Source organism: Lycium barbarum, chromosome 12, assembly GCF_019175385.1.
Source record: "Lycium barbarum isolate Lr01 chromosome 12, ASM1917538v2, whole genome shotgun sequence".
Taxonomy (NCBI): domain Eukaryota; kingdom Viridiplantae; phylum Streptophyta; class Magnoliopsida; order Solanales; family Solanaceae; genus Lycium; species Lycium barbarum.
In genome coordinates this window covers 13,396,791-13,411,114 of record NC_083348.1, presented here as the reverse complement: position 1 = coordinate 13,411,114, position 14,324 = coordinate 13,396,791, and the positions used below count along the sequence as shown (strand labels likewise).

At 35.7% G+C, this 14,324-nt stretch overlaps 1 protein-coding gene across 5 annotated transcripts; it reads left to right on the top strand.

Annotated features, from left to right (window-relative positions):
* The first annotated feature begins 6,104 nt into the window (after positions 1-6,104).
* Positions 6,105-12,223, top strand: LOC132622762 (pentatricopeptide repeat-containing protein At1g50270). 5 transcript variants are annotated; one of them, XR_009575989.1, is made up of 3 exons: positions 6,105-8,009; positions 10,618-10,700; positions 10,845-12,223. XR_009575989.1 is itself a non-coding variant. In XM_060337425.1 (2 exons), exon 1 carries the CDS (start codon positions 6,181-6,183, stop codon positions 7,996-7,998), a length of 1,818 nt encoding a protein of 605 aa, XP_060193408.1. In that variant the 5' UTR covers positions 6,105-6,180; the 3' UTR covers positions 7,999-8,009; positions 10,606-12,223. The 5 variants fall into 5 exon arrangements, 2 of the variants coding, with proteins under 2 accessions (XP_060193408.1, XP_060193407.1); XR_009575990.1 differs by having other exon boundaries at positions 10,606-10,700; XR_009575988.1 differs by having other exon boundaries at positions 8,831-10,700.
* Positions 12,224-14,324: the final 2,101 nt, after the last annotated feature.

Sequence of the window (14,324 nt, the reverse complement as noted above, 5' to 3'; positions counted from 1 at the left end):
ACATATAAGCACACAAATTTTACTTTCCACTACCAAGGTGGGAGAAAGATCACTTGAAAAAGTTACTTTTTCAAATTTCATTTCCCTCCATTTTTAAATTCACACTTCGTCTTTCATGCCCATCCTTAGTGTCTTTGAAGCCCAACAATCTCCCACATGAATGGAGAATGACTATATTATAAAAACATGTATGAAAAAAATGTGTTTTGTAAGCAGGGAATAATCGCATCTGGATAAGTAGATTTCTCTTTGAACTTTCTGTAGTGAACATATGTTGGATATACTCAGTTAATTAGTAGATTTGATATCTTTGAACCATTGAGCTTTGGTGTATACCTAGACAATCTTATGTCACACAATTAACCCTTCAAACATCTTCGATTCTCATTGTTTTGTTCGTTTCAACCATAAACATTGACTGATTCATAAGTGCGTAGTGAATTGGCCTTACAAAATTCTCCTTGAAGTGGCTTACACTTCACACTTACATAGGTGATTCCTAAATGTGTCATCCCATAGATACACTATTTGACTCATATCAAACTTAGAAACCATTAAATAGTCTTAATATTTTATCCTGGTACTGAACATTGTCTTATCATAAGAATGGACCAAAAAAAGTTATCTTGTCTTTTCCGGGAACTACAAATTCTTCAGCTTGTTCCATGTAGATTTCTTCCTCCAAATCTCCATTTAAAAAAGTTGTTTTCACATCCATTTGATGGGTTTCAAGACCGTACACGGCGACTAATGCTATTAACACCCGAATGGATGTGATCCTCATTACCAGCGAATAGGTATCAAAGTAATCAAGACCTTCTCGTTGTCTAAACCCTTTGACAACAAGTCTTGCCTTATATTTATCAATAGTGCCATCAGCTTTCATTTTCCTTTTGAAAATCCATTTGGAACCTAAAGGTTTGTTCCTTGGAGAAAGATCAACCAATTCCCAAGTATGCTTGTTCAATACCGATTCTATCTCGCTAGTGATTGCCTCTATCCAAAATTGAGCTTCCGAGGAAGATATAGCTTCTTGAAACATTCGAGGCTCATTTTCCAAGAAATGTTAGAAAATCTGGTCCAAAGTAAGTAGATGTCCTTTGATGTTTTCTAAGTCTTGGATTTTCCTCATCAGGAACATCTTCCTTTGTTTCTTCCTGCGTTCATTTAGATCCTTCACTAGACGACTCACATTCCCTTTTATACGGATATATATATTTTCAAAGAAGTTAGCATAATCTGATTCAATTACTGTATTCACATGAATGTCAAAATTTTCTGATTTGTGAACCAAAAATCGATATGCTTTACTATTTTGGCATATCCTATGAAAACACAATCAACGGTTTGAGGTCCTATTTTTACCCTTTCGGGTTTAGGAACTTGCACTTTTTCCAAACACCCCACACTTTGAAGTATTCCAAATTAGGCTCTCTTCCTTTTTATTTTTTGTATGGAATAGATTGTGTTTTGCTATGGGGCACTCGATTGAGTATTCGGCTAGCTATTAGAATAGCTTCCCCCCATAACTTCTGGGGTAAATCAGAACTTATTAACAAGGTATTCATCATCTCCTTTAATGTTCTATTTTTTCTTTTCGTAATTCCGCTGGATTGTGGTGAATAAGGGGCACTGGTTTGATGAGTAATGTCATATTCCAAACATATTTGTTCAAAAGCAGATTCATATTCGTTGCCCCTATCACTCCTTATCATTTTAACCTTTTTGTTAAGTTGCATCTCAACTTCACTTTGTATTTCCTGAATGCTTCAATTGTTTCATCTTTACTATCGCGTACTATTGTCAATAAAAATTATGAAATACTTCTTTCCACCACGAGATGGTATTGACTTCATGTCACAAGTATCTGTATGAATTAAGTCTAAAGGACTTGAATTCCTTTCAACTGACTTATAAGGATGTTTAACATACTTAGATTCTACGCATAATTGATATTTTGATTGATTTCATTCAAACTTAGGCAATACTTCCAAACTAATCAATTTACGCTAGGTCCTATAATTGGCATGTCCTAAACGTGAATGTCATAAATCATTTGACTCAAGTAAGTACGAAGAAGGTGAAATTCTATTATTATCAACCATCATTACATTCAGTTTGAAAAGACCCTCTGTAAGGTAACCTTTTCCTTAGTACATCTTGTTCTTACTTATCACAGTATTTTTTGAAACCAAAACGCACTTAAGCCCGTTCTTGACTAGAAGTGAAGTAGAAACTAAGTTCTTTCTTATTTCAAGTACATTAAAAACGTTGTTGAGATTCACCACCTTGCCAGAGGTCATCTTTAGAAATATCTTTGCATAACCTTCAATCTTGACCGTTGCAGAATTTCTCATAAATATAGTCTCATCGGGTTCAACGGGAGCATATGAAGTGAATGCTTCTCTAACTTCACAAACATGGAGATTGGCTCCATAATCAATCCACCACTCTTTAGGATTTTCCACTAAATTGCATTCAGACAACATAGCGCACAAGTCGTCAATTTCCTCATTTGTTTCAACCATATTTGCTTGACCCTTTTTCTTTTCCTTCTTTGGAGCACGACACTCTGCAGCTTTGTGTCCAATATTTTCACAGTTGTGGCAGTTTCCCATGAATTTCTTCTTGTTGGGATAGTTCTTTGGTAATGAAGACTTTTTCCTCTTTTTTTGGATTCATTGGAGCAGTCTCAAAAATGTTTGCTCCCATAATTGCTGAGTTTCCACGTGTCTTCTTTTCTGTAGCTTTATTATCCTCTTCGATCCTCAATCGAATGATGAGATCTTCGAGTTTCATCTCCTTTCGCTTGTGTTTCAAGTGGTTCTTAAAGTCCTTCCATAAAAGAGGCAACTTTTCGATCATCGCTGCAACTTGAAACGCCTTGTTATGACCAAACCTTCAATCACGAATTCGTAATTAGCAACAAAATTAATACTTTTAACAGAAGCATTAATTTGGATAATACCTTTAGCAAGGAGATCATGAATTATAACTTGCGGCTCATGGGCTTGGGTTATGACAGACTTTTTGTCTACCATCTTACAGTCCAGAAATTTGGCTGCAAAAAATTTCTTTAATCAGGCATCCTTGGTTTTATACTTCTTTTCCAACGCATCCCATAATTCCTTCGAAGTTTTCACATTACTGTAGAAGTTGTAAAGATCATCCTCTAATCCGCTAAGTATATAGTTCTTACACAAAAATTCGAGTGCTTCCACGATCACAATAAAAAGTTCATTTTCAAAAGTTGATTCCGATAGAACCGGAACTTCCTCCTTAATTAACTTTTGTAGACTCAAAGTAGTCAAGTAAAAGAACATCTTTTGTTGCTACCGCTTGAAATCAATACCGGTAAACTTTCCGGGCTTTTCTGCCTGAGCCGGTGTCGGGGCAGCATGACTGGAGGAGGCAACACTGCTTGTAGAGCCAACCGCGAGGGTTGGTGTGCCATTAGCAGTAGCGATCATATTTGGAGTTTGGTCTCCCATTTCAGTTTGAAAAACACAAGCAAAATTAACAAAATCGGTGAAGTTTTTATATCTTCAAACTGAATGCACAAACTTATATATTAGATGAAGTTTTTATATCTTCAAATCGAGTAACCAAATGAATAGAAAGTTACGAAAACTTTAATCTCATAATCGGAGTAGAAATTTCGAAGATTTTAGTCTCCAAAAGGATAACTTCTTATTTTTGAAAAAATACTTTTATTTCTAAAAAAGTACTTTTATATCTCAGAACAAAGTACTTTTATTTTTGGAAAAGTGAGGAAAAAATACTTTTATATTTTGAAAGAAAATACTTGTTTATCTTCTGTAGTAGATTAACAAAAAAGTTTGAATCCAGAAACTAAAGATATTAAATTCGTTAAGCTTGTTAGTATATTGTGTTCAAGCGTCAGTAAACCATTAAATGAAAATAAACTGGAAAACAGAATGAAAATGTAAAACATTTTAAATAATCGATACCACAGAATTCACTGTATGTCCTTAAGGAATTTAATCCCCTCACTGTACCCGAGGTTATGGATTATTTCTTCCCATGATAAATCGGATATACCTGCTAAAGGTGTACTTGTACCTCAAACCCCACCAACTTCGACGAACGCAAATTCGGCAATAAATCACACAACGACTTGATATTTAGTTTATAAGAAAGTATGAAGAAGTTCAAAAAATTCAGTGCAGAAAATTAGGCATTGCCTCTGTATTATAGCCACTGTTTTGAGCGCGCGTACCTGTTCAGAACAGGAATGGTGTATGTTCGGAAAGGCCTTTCCACTGCTGAGAATTTTATTATTCCGCTAATTAAATAAAATAATTAAATTCCGCGCCAATTAATATCAGGACAAGGAAATTAAATAATGAAAATGATTATCAATCAATCAGATCATTTGACCAAATCCAAATCTGAAGCCATTAAATAATAAAAAAAATTATCAATCAATCAGATCATTTGACCAAATCCAAGCGACGACGACAGCTCGAAGGGAGTCCCTTTTCTCAACTATTTATGAGCTAAAAGATGTGCTTCTACATATAAGCACACAAATGTTACTTTCCAACACCAATATGGGAGAAAAATCACTTGAAAAAATTACTTTTCCAAATTTCATTTCCCTTCAATTCCTTTCATTTTCCAATTCACACTTCATCTTTAAAGCCCACTCTTAATGTCTTTAAAGCCCAACAAACACTTGATGTTTACGGATAATGCAAGGCCTAAAGCAAAATTCACTTTATGGTTACACATTCATGGACATTTGAATACTGTGGATATAATAATAGTACGAGGAATCAATGCTGAGTATGGAAGCAGTGGCTGAAATGACCAACAAACACCTCGTAGATGCAATCAGGGGCGAATATATAGCCCTATTTATAGGGCATGTGAACTCATGTTCTCTCTGAAGAGGTTATTTTCTAAAACTGATCTAATGTTAGCTATTGGTGCCCATGCTTAAGAAAGGTTGACCGGCGCACTTGGTGGAAAGCTTAATTATTTGCATAGGAAAAAGGATCAATTCCCACTTGATGTTTTTCATATCTGGTTGAAACAGATATATACCGAGACTATCCCTGCTTTATAGGCAGAGGAATAACAGAATCTTTGAGAAAAAAGAAGAAAATCAAGCAGTATAGCTAGAGAATTAACATGCATATATTAGGGCATTAGAAAGAGTTATGATCATGTTGCAAAAGCCGCACTATTGGAGGCTGAAGAAATAGCAAGCAGCTAGGATAGCAAATTGGGATAGCTGAGTTTTGACATGAACAGTAAGCTGAGGCATACAACTGTAATTATTCACTTGGTTATTAATAAAAAGATTAGTTACCAAAAAGACTGAAAATTGTAAAGGTAAATCATTTCTAAGTATAAAAAGGTACTCCCTCCGTCTCAAAAAGATTGTCTTAGTTTGACTTGACATAAAATTTAAGAAATAAAGAAAGACTTTTGAAATGTGTGGTTCAAAATAAACCTTAAATATTTGTGTGGCTATAAATCATCTTATAAAGTTAAATTGTTTATAAATATAGAAAAGTGACAATTTTTTTAAAACAAACTAAAAAAAGAAAGGAAGACAATCTTTTTGGGACATAGGGAGTATCAATTTTTAAGACAAATTAATAAGAATATAATGCCACATATATCCCTCTACTTTGAGATTGTACACTTTGCTCCAAGTTTGGCTTAGCTGATATAAAATAGCTGATAAGCGTTATGGGTTGATAATCATTTTTAAGTGTTGAAACTGATTTAATAGATAAACAGTTACGTGTTTGAATAAAAATGTTGAAACTTATAATAAGCACTTGAAGTATTTGACATTTGACAAAAAAAGTGTTGGTAAACAGATTTTCTGTTAAAATTATTTAAATGCCCTTAAAGTTGCTTGCACTAATACGAACATTGTTTTTAAAAGATTTTAAATTCGAAATTGATTCAAATAAAAAATAATGCTTGCCTCATTTTATTTTTAATACAAAATTAATTAAATTAATTTTTTTTTATCAAATTAAAAGTGCTTATAAGCTTAAAAAAATAAGTTGAAAAATCTAACTTATAACTTATTTTAGCTTACACTTGAGATATAAGCACATTTATTTTTACATAAACCAAACAAGTGCTTATCTTAGCCAAGGAAAATTCTTCAACTACACTGCATGGCAAGGGAAAATGCTACCTTTGAATGAAAAATTGAAGTCCTTGTTCTTCTTGAAAGGATGGAATTTGAACCATCTCAAACAGATCACCTGCGTTGTGATCACTTGTGGCCTCTCACATCAACATCACAGTTCCTTTTTCAGCAAACTACTCCGCCTTTCCTTACTTCTTCCTTCATTCCCATCTTCTTATGCTTATTCTCTCTTCGGTCACATCAGAAACCCCACTATACATACATGGAACGTCATCTTCAAAGGCTTTTCTAATACTTCACATCCTCAAAAGTCTATTACTTTCTATATGCAAATGCGCCAAGATGGGGTTTTTCCTAATAAACATACCTTTCCTTTGCTTCTAAGAGCCTTTTCTAGAGCCAAGAATGAAAACCCACATCTACTTTTAGCTCAAATATTGAAGTTTGGTTTCATTTCTGACCAGTTTGTGCAGAATTCTTTGGTTTCTTGTTTTGCCAGCAGTGGGCACGTGGCCATTGCACGCCAAGTGTTCGATGAAATTACGCAAAAGGATGTGCTTTCTTATACTGCATTGATTGATGGGTATGCCAGGAATGCTCTGCCAGTTAAAGCATTGGAACTTTTTATGGAGATGAGAGAAGCAGAAGTTAAGGTGGATGAAGTGGCTGTTGTAGCAGCTCTTTCTCCTGCTGGAACATTGAGATGTGTTTGGTTTGGGAGATGTCTTCATGCTTTCTATGTGGAGGCTGGGAGGGTTTCTAGGGATGTTTACATTGGTAGTGCTCTTGTTGATATGTATGCTAAATGCGGGTTTTGGGATGATGCCTTGAAAGTTTTTGAAGACATGCCTTACAAGAATCTTATTTCTTGGAGTGCTATGATTGCTGCTTGTGTAAATTGCAATAGATTTAAGGAAGCACTCTGTGTTTTCGAAGAGATGCTGTCCGGAAAGGTTGTGCCCAATCAAGTAACATTGACAAGCGTGCTCAGTGCATCTACTAGGCTTGGAGCACTGGAGCAAGGAAGATGGATTGCTAATTATATAAAAGAACACAACATAAAGTTTAATACAGCACTTGGCACTGCTTTGATAGATATGTATGCAAAGTGTGGGTGCATTGAAGAGGCATTGTTGGTTTTTGAGAAGTTGCCAAATAAAGATGTTTATGTATGGACTGCTATGATCAATGGCTTGGCAACACATGGTGATGCTGAAAAATCCTTGGCCTTCTTCTTAGAAATGTTGAGAGATGGTTTAAGGCCCAATGAAGTAACCTTCATTGGCATTCTCAGTGCTTGTTCTCATGGAGGACTCGTGGATGAAGGACGACGGTTGTTCTCATTAATGGACCAAGTTTATGGTGTAAAACCTAATTTAGATCATTATGGCTGTATGGTCGATCTTCTGGGCCGGGCAGGGTATCTGGAAGAAGCTTGTAAATTGATTCAAGACATGCCTATGAAACCTACTCCTAGCATATGGGGCGCTCTCTTCGGTTCATGCATGATTCACAAGGCTTATGAATTAGGTGAATGGATAGGAAGACATCTAATCGACATACAGCCTTATCACTGTGGCAGATATTCACTCTTGGCAAATTTGTATTCTACTTGTAAAAATTGGGAAGGGGTCGCTCAAGTTAGGAAAATGATGAAAGAGATGGGTGTGGAGAAGACCCGGGGGTGTAGTTGGATCGAATTGAACGGGGAAGTGCATGAGTTTATTGCCTTTGATGGTTCACATGCTAAGTCTGAATATGTTTACACCATTTTGGATAACCTAGTCAGTCAACTACGGCACATTACCATTTCTCCATGTGCTGATTCTTTAGTTCTTGAGAGTAGCTGTAAGTAACCAGAGTTTAGGTATGATGAACTTCCAATACAGCCTCAGTTAATCTGACTTTCTTTGCATGATGCTTGTTGTGAATATTGGTTTCAACTTGAAGATTAAGTGTTAAGAAAGAAAAGCTCTGAGATCTGATTGTTTGTTGCTTGTTTGTATATATCACCTAATTTGTCTAATCCATGCTACTTTTTCAACGCTCTCATCTCAAACTTCAAGATTTGATGCTCTCATTGTGGGTTTGTACATTCTGTTTTCAAATAACTAGATGCCCTAGAGATGTCTAACTCTCTAACATTTACTTTCTTGGCTTTGACCTTTCTTTCCCTGATTATTCTCACAACTAAATATCGTAAAACCGAAACAGAATTTCTTTATTGCCCTTCCAGGTTGAGTTGCGCATGCATGTAAAATATTATATTAACAACAAAATTTTGTAAAGAAAAATAAATAGAAATAAGATAGTTGAAAAAGAACAACAGTAACTTAGCTCTAGATCCTTTCCCTTCATAAATTTTGGATTTCCACCCCTGAACTACTTCCAAGGTGGAATGTATTTGCTAAGAGAACTGGAGCCATGGAGAATCAAAGTATCAGTTCGCCGGTGTTATCAAAGGTGAAAAGCACAAGAAAGCTCTAAGGTCTGTTGGGGGTTTAAGCGCAGTGCGCAAAACAAAGCGCGGGCTTTGATGAAAAAGGGCACAAATGGAGAAAAAAATACAAATATGTATATGTAGTCCAAGACTAATAATTATAAGCATGAATAGATAATATATAGACAAAGATTTTTTTTTTTTTAAATTATGATAAAGTGAAATGTAATTATTTGTCGCCTCTTCAGGATTTGCTCATTGGCAAGGAAAAGTATGCCTTAGAGCCTTGTGACGACACTGAAGCACCCACTAAGCGAGGCGAAGCACTCAACATGTCTTGCACCTTGCTCCTGGGCTTAAGTGCGCCTTTGACAACACTGCAGTTCGCTTACAAATTACAAGTTGCTGTCACATCTTAGCTAGTTTAAGGATAATCTTGGCATCCTTGCAAAATCTGAAAGGCTTCTTTGAGGATGACATCACCATTTTGGTGTCTCTTGACTAACATGGATCCTTACTAACTTTGGTAGAGCTCCTGCCTGTTAATAGTTTATCTGAAATTCCCTACACGGTTCAGATGTTGGTTTTTTAAATGCGTGGAAAGGAGTAATAGATACCTCAACATCAGAAGATTGTCCCAAGATTTAGTCTGAAACTTAAGTATTAGCCCTTTTCGCAGCATACAGCAGCTTTAGGTTATTTCATCCTTATGAATTTTGGCACTGGCCCTATCTCCTCTATTTACTTTTATTACCCATGATGCCATTCTCATAGATCACTGCATCCTTAGCCTTATGATCCACAATTACTCTCTAATTGGAGATGTGACTTGACAAATTTTCAGCTTCATCTTTATTCATTGTTCCAAGTTTTGCCAGCAAGTCTGTACTGTTGAACATCAATGTAGACTTGAAAAGTGTATGCAATCCCTCTAATTGAAGCTTTTTAATAAGTTGGCTCCTCAGAATAAAATCTTTACATCATTTGGACTTCTAGAAAACTATATCAGCACAAATAAGAGGGCAGGCTCAATTCTTCATCTTTTGGGTTTATGCCATTCAAGGAAACCTTGAGATAATTTATCGTTCAGTGTTATCAAAGGCATGCTTGAAGCGCGCTTAAGCCCTAAAGCGAGACATAAAACATGTTGAGCGCTTCGCCTCGCTAGCGGGCGCCTTAGTGTTGTCATCAAGACTCTCTAACATACTTTTCCTTGCCAATGAGCATAATCCTGAAGAGGCGACACAAAATAATTGATATTTTACTTTACCATAAAAAAAAATTCAATTTCTCTGTCCAGATATTTGTTATTCATGCTTATAATTATTAGTCTTGGACTACACATACATATTATTTTTTTCATCATTAAAACCTACACTTTAATTGCGCTGTATGCTTAAAATTCCAACTGATCTTAGAGTTTTTTGCGCTTTTCGCCTTTGATAACACTGTTATAGTTTGATATATAGGCTAAGTGAAGCATGCCATACCCTCTTTTTTACACCCTCATTCCTCGTAAATGTCTGAATGTGGGTTCCCATCTGATTCTTCTTACAATGACCATGTGAGAAGAACCCTATTGAAAAGGATCCTCACCTCCAACCAAGAGGTTGAGTGTCAGTCACTAAGTGATAAAAGGTCTCTATTGACTACTGGACGGGGGTTTCAGGAATGTGGCTTACCACATAAAAATTATTGTGGGTTCTGTTGCTTCTGTATTAGGCCGAAAGGACAAAGCTCTCTGACATGGTTCTGGTAGAGGGTAGATTTGTTGTAGCTTCTAGAAACCATGAATGGTGGTTTCCAAAAGATGCCACTTGGTTTGATAGGATTTGAAGTCTTCGATGGGGCTGATCTTACTAGGTTCTATACTCACACATACCTTGTTTTTATTCCTCCTGAAGTTGAATCGCCTTATAATTTTTCTCAGCTCAGCCCCATTAGTCTGAGTAACAATTCTAACAGGATTATATCCAGGATCCTATCAACAGACTGGCTATTCTTCTTCCTAAACTTATTTCAGTGAATCAATCAGGTTTTCTTAAGGGCAGTCTAATTAGCGAGGATATTTTATTGGCTCAGAGATAGTCCATGGAATCAAAGGAGAGAATTATGGAGGTAATGTTTTCATGAAGCTTCTTGATATGTCCATAGCTTATCACAAAGTATCTTGGATTTTCTTAACTAGGTTCTCCAGAGGTTTGGATTACTGACATTATCTGCAGATTCATCTCAAATGTATGGTACTCTAATTTTTAACAGGACCAGGAAAGGATTTTTTTCATTCTTCAAGGGCACTCAAGCAGGGCTATCTTCCCTGCACTTTTCATCTCAGGTGCAGAGGTGCTTTCTAAAATGCTAAGTCAGCTCTATGGAGATGAAGAATGCATTGGTTTTACAATGCAGCGGAAAGGACCACAATTAAATCATTTGTGCTATGCAAAATGTTGTGATTGTCATCACCTCTCGAGGAAAAAGATTCACTTGCTTGCTTTTGAAGCAGTTGAGGCATTATGAAGACATGTTAGGAGATGAATCAACAGAGAGAAAAGCTTCTTTCTCACCCATGTACACACAGATCAAAGGACAAGGGATGGAATCAAAAGATGGATTGGTTTTCAGCATCAAAAGTTTCCACTACAGTACTTGTGGTGTCCTATCTGTAATGGCAGAAAAAGGTTGAATTATTTTGCTCGGGGTTGGCAAAGTTACTTACACCAGGTGGTAGGGCGGTGATTATAATAGTTTTGCAATCTCAAACCTTACACCTATTTGCAGCTATTACTCCGTCTAAAATCATAATCAGGCTAGTTATACTTTGCTATCTTCTTTTGGGGCCAAAAGGAATGGAAAGTAAATTATCATTGGAGTTCTTGGCTGAACCTCTGTTTTCCTACAAATGAGGGAGGGTTGGGATTTAAGAGGCTGGAGGAAATTTGTAAATCTGTTGAAACGAAATGGTGGTGGAGAATGAGGACTCAAAAGAACTCGTGGTCTGAATTCCTAATTGCAAAATATTTCCGGAGAAGTCATCTAGTGTCAATTTGTTGGCACTCTGGGAAATCTTATATCTGGAAACACTTGATGGCGATCAAGTACCACACTGAACCAAATTTGATATGGAGAACTGTGCTGGAAATAGTAATTCACCGCGGGACAAGTGGACAGGTTTGGGGCGAAAAATTACAGTGTATTTTCAAAGTTAAAATTATTTTGTTATGTATATATAGTAGATGTTGAACCCCCTGACTTCTTCGTGTATTTACCTTTTAGAATTTTTGAACCCCCTGGATGAAAATCCTGGCTCCGCCACTGGTGCCAGAATCATATATAGCTGCAGAAGACCAGGTGCAGTTGTAAATATGGTCAGAAAAGTATAACTTTTACATGTGCTATTGATTCTGTGGAATTTGGATCTTGTTTTAACGTGAATTATCCTTGGTACAGAATCTGTTAGATGGTTGAAGTTTACAAGCCTGTTCTCGCCCGCAGGATTGTCTTTTTTTTTTTTCCTCAATTAGGATGGGCATTCAGAAAATGTCAGTGAATATCTAACAAAAGAAGTTTTCAGTTTAGGATTTGTATGGTTTTAGATATATGTGAATGATTGAGCAAATATGATATTCGTATTTTTGTTGTTACATATTTTTCTTTTTTCGTGAAATAGTCTCGTTTACATACTTGATGACGTTCTCTTTTTTTTTTCATTTTTCATTTTTTTGTTTTCCCTGCTGAAGATAACTTCTTTCTGAAGACAGAAATACAAAATGCTCAGAAATTTACCAAATAGCGTACCCATTATGAATAAAACAGCTAAACCAGAGCAGTAATATAAAGTTTAACAAATTCTACACAGTGAAGAAATGATTGACGGATACAAGAGGACCAATTTAAGAATTATATGTATTTCCTTAATTATATGTATTTCCTTAAACTACGATTCTAGCAAAACACTAACATGAAACCAAAACACTAGCTTACAGGAAACAAACTTGCTCATGTTTTGGCAACTGAAGGAAGTCGTATGGTCGCTACTAATCTACTAGTGTTTTTGCAGTCTCCTCCGTCCTGGGCAATGGCAACCTTACTACAAGACAAAGAGGGTCATAGTAGTACTAAAAAAGTTGGTCCTTTGGCTTGTAATAGTTTAGCTAAGCTAGGTAATCTTAATGTAATCAACTCTACTGTACTAGTTGACTCTACCACAACAGTCAACTCTGCTGTAATAGCTACTTATATTAATGAAATATATCGTTTCTACCCAAATAAATAAATAAATAAAATAAAATATCAACTGCATGCATATCTACTAAAATAAAAATTCGCATGTCAACCAAAGTCCATAACTTGTCCAGATCTTATCATTCCATTTGTATGAATCGACTTGCTCCCGAATTTGCATCGAGAAAAGGTAACGAACAATTTAAAAATTATAAAAAAGATCAACGGAGGTAAGAACGACATGAGCGGTATAAGTTCAAGCAATATGCCCACAATGCATAACTTAAACTCACTGCTCACAAGGGCGGCTCAATATTATTGGTGGCCTAAAGCCACGTTTTCAATGAGATGCCTTAAATTTTTTTAAAAGAAACATTCATACATATTTTTTATTGAAATCTATTTTTCTAGCCCTTTTAGATGCAAAATTATGAATAATTGTTTTATAATCGATTTTTTTTTTTTTTTATCTAAAATCTATTTTTAGCTTTTACTACGAAATTCTCCTTCAATATTCATCTCAGTTGCAATTTTCTTAGCAGACACCACAACAATTACAAATCATTCTTCTTTATATATATTTTTAAAAAAGTTAGACATCTTAGTTGATCTATGACAATATCAATATGCATATCTTCCGATAATAAAGTTTTACAAGTGAATTATCTACAGATAATAGATCATACCAACAATAGTCATATTACTTGTGAGATTCTGTGACACCTTGTATGTTGAGTTTCGCAGCGAGTTAGTCGTCGTTATCTTTTTACCATTTTGAGAACTTATAATGCAAAAATTAGTGTCAGAACACGTAAGTTTGACAAGTTCATGACTCGAAATAAAGCTATCGATTACTCGCTACAACATGAAACATAATCTAAAATGCTGAAAATAGATACTTAAGCATACTTTGCGCACAAATATAAAACCAGCAAATCAACTAATCTAAAACTTAAACAAACAAAATGAGAAAAATAGTGAAAGGAAATTACCTGTTGCGGAGCAGCGAATGGAACGACTAGAGTTGCGATTCTCAACCTTTCACCGATGACTTGAACATTTCACTTTGAGCCAGTGAAGAGAAATTAAAAGTGAGAAAGGAAAGTTAGATTTTTGGAAGAAACTTAAACAAAACCAAACAACTTGGAGGCTTGGGATCGAAATTCCCTGTAGCCTAAACTTTCAAGTGTTATCGTGTTTGAATCTCCAAAAATCCGTAGTCTGGAAATGAAGAAGTGGAGGCTCTGATTCCAACTTGTCACGACTCAACTAGTGGATTGAGCGGGCACCCACGCTAACCCCTCTGGTGGGCGAACCCTTCCCTTAATCAAAATTCATTACAAGCATACGTAAAGGAAATAGAAATATTTAAGCAGTCTTAGCATATATGAGATAGAATATGCGGAATAAGAACTACATCATCCCCAGAGAATCTAGTCTGTAACAGTACAAGAACTACTAAATACTACAAGTCTGAATTGCCATGCAAGGCTCATAAGCATAAAAGGGATAATTGTCTGA

Bases quoted from the DNA above. Each gene is read 5' to 3' on its own strand.
- LOC132622762 (XM_060337425.1), top strand. From the start codon at position 6,181: ATGCTACCTTTGAATGAAAAATTGAAGTCCTTGTTCTTCTTGAAAGGA.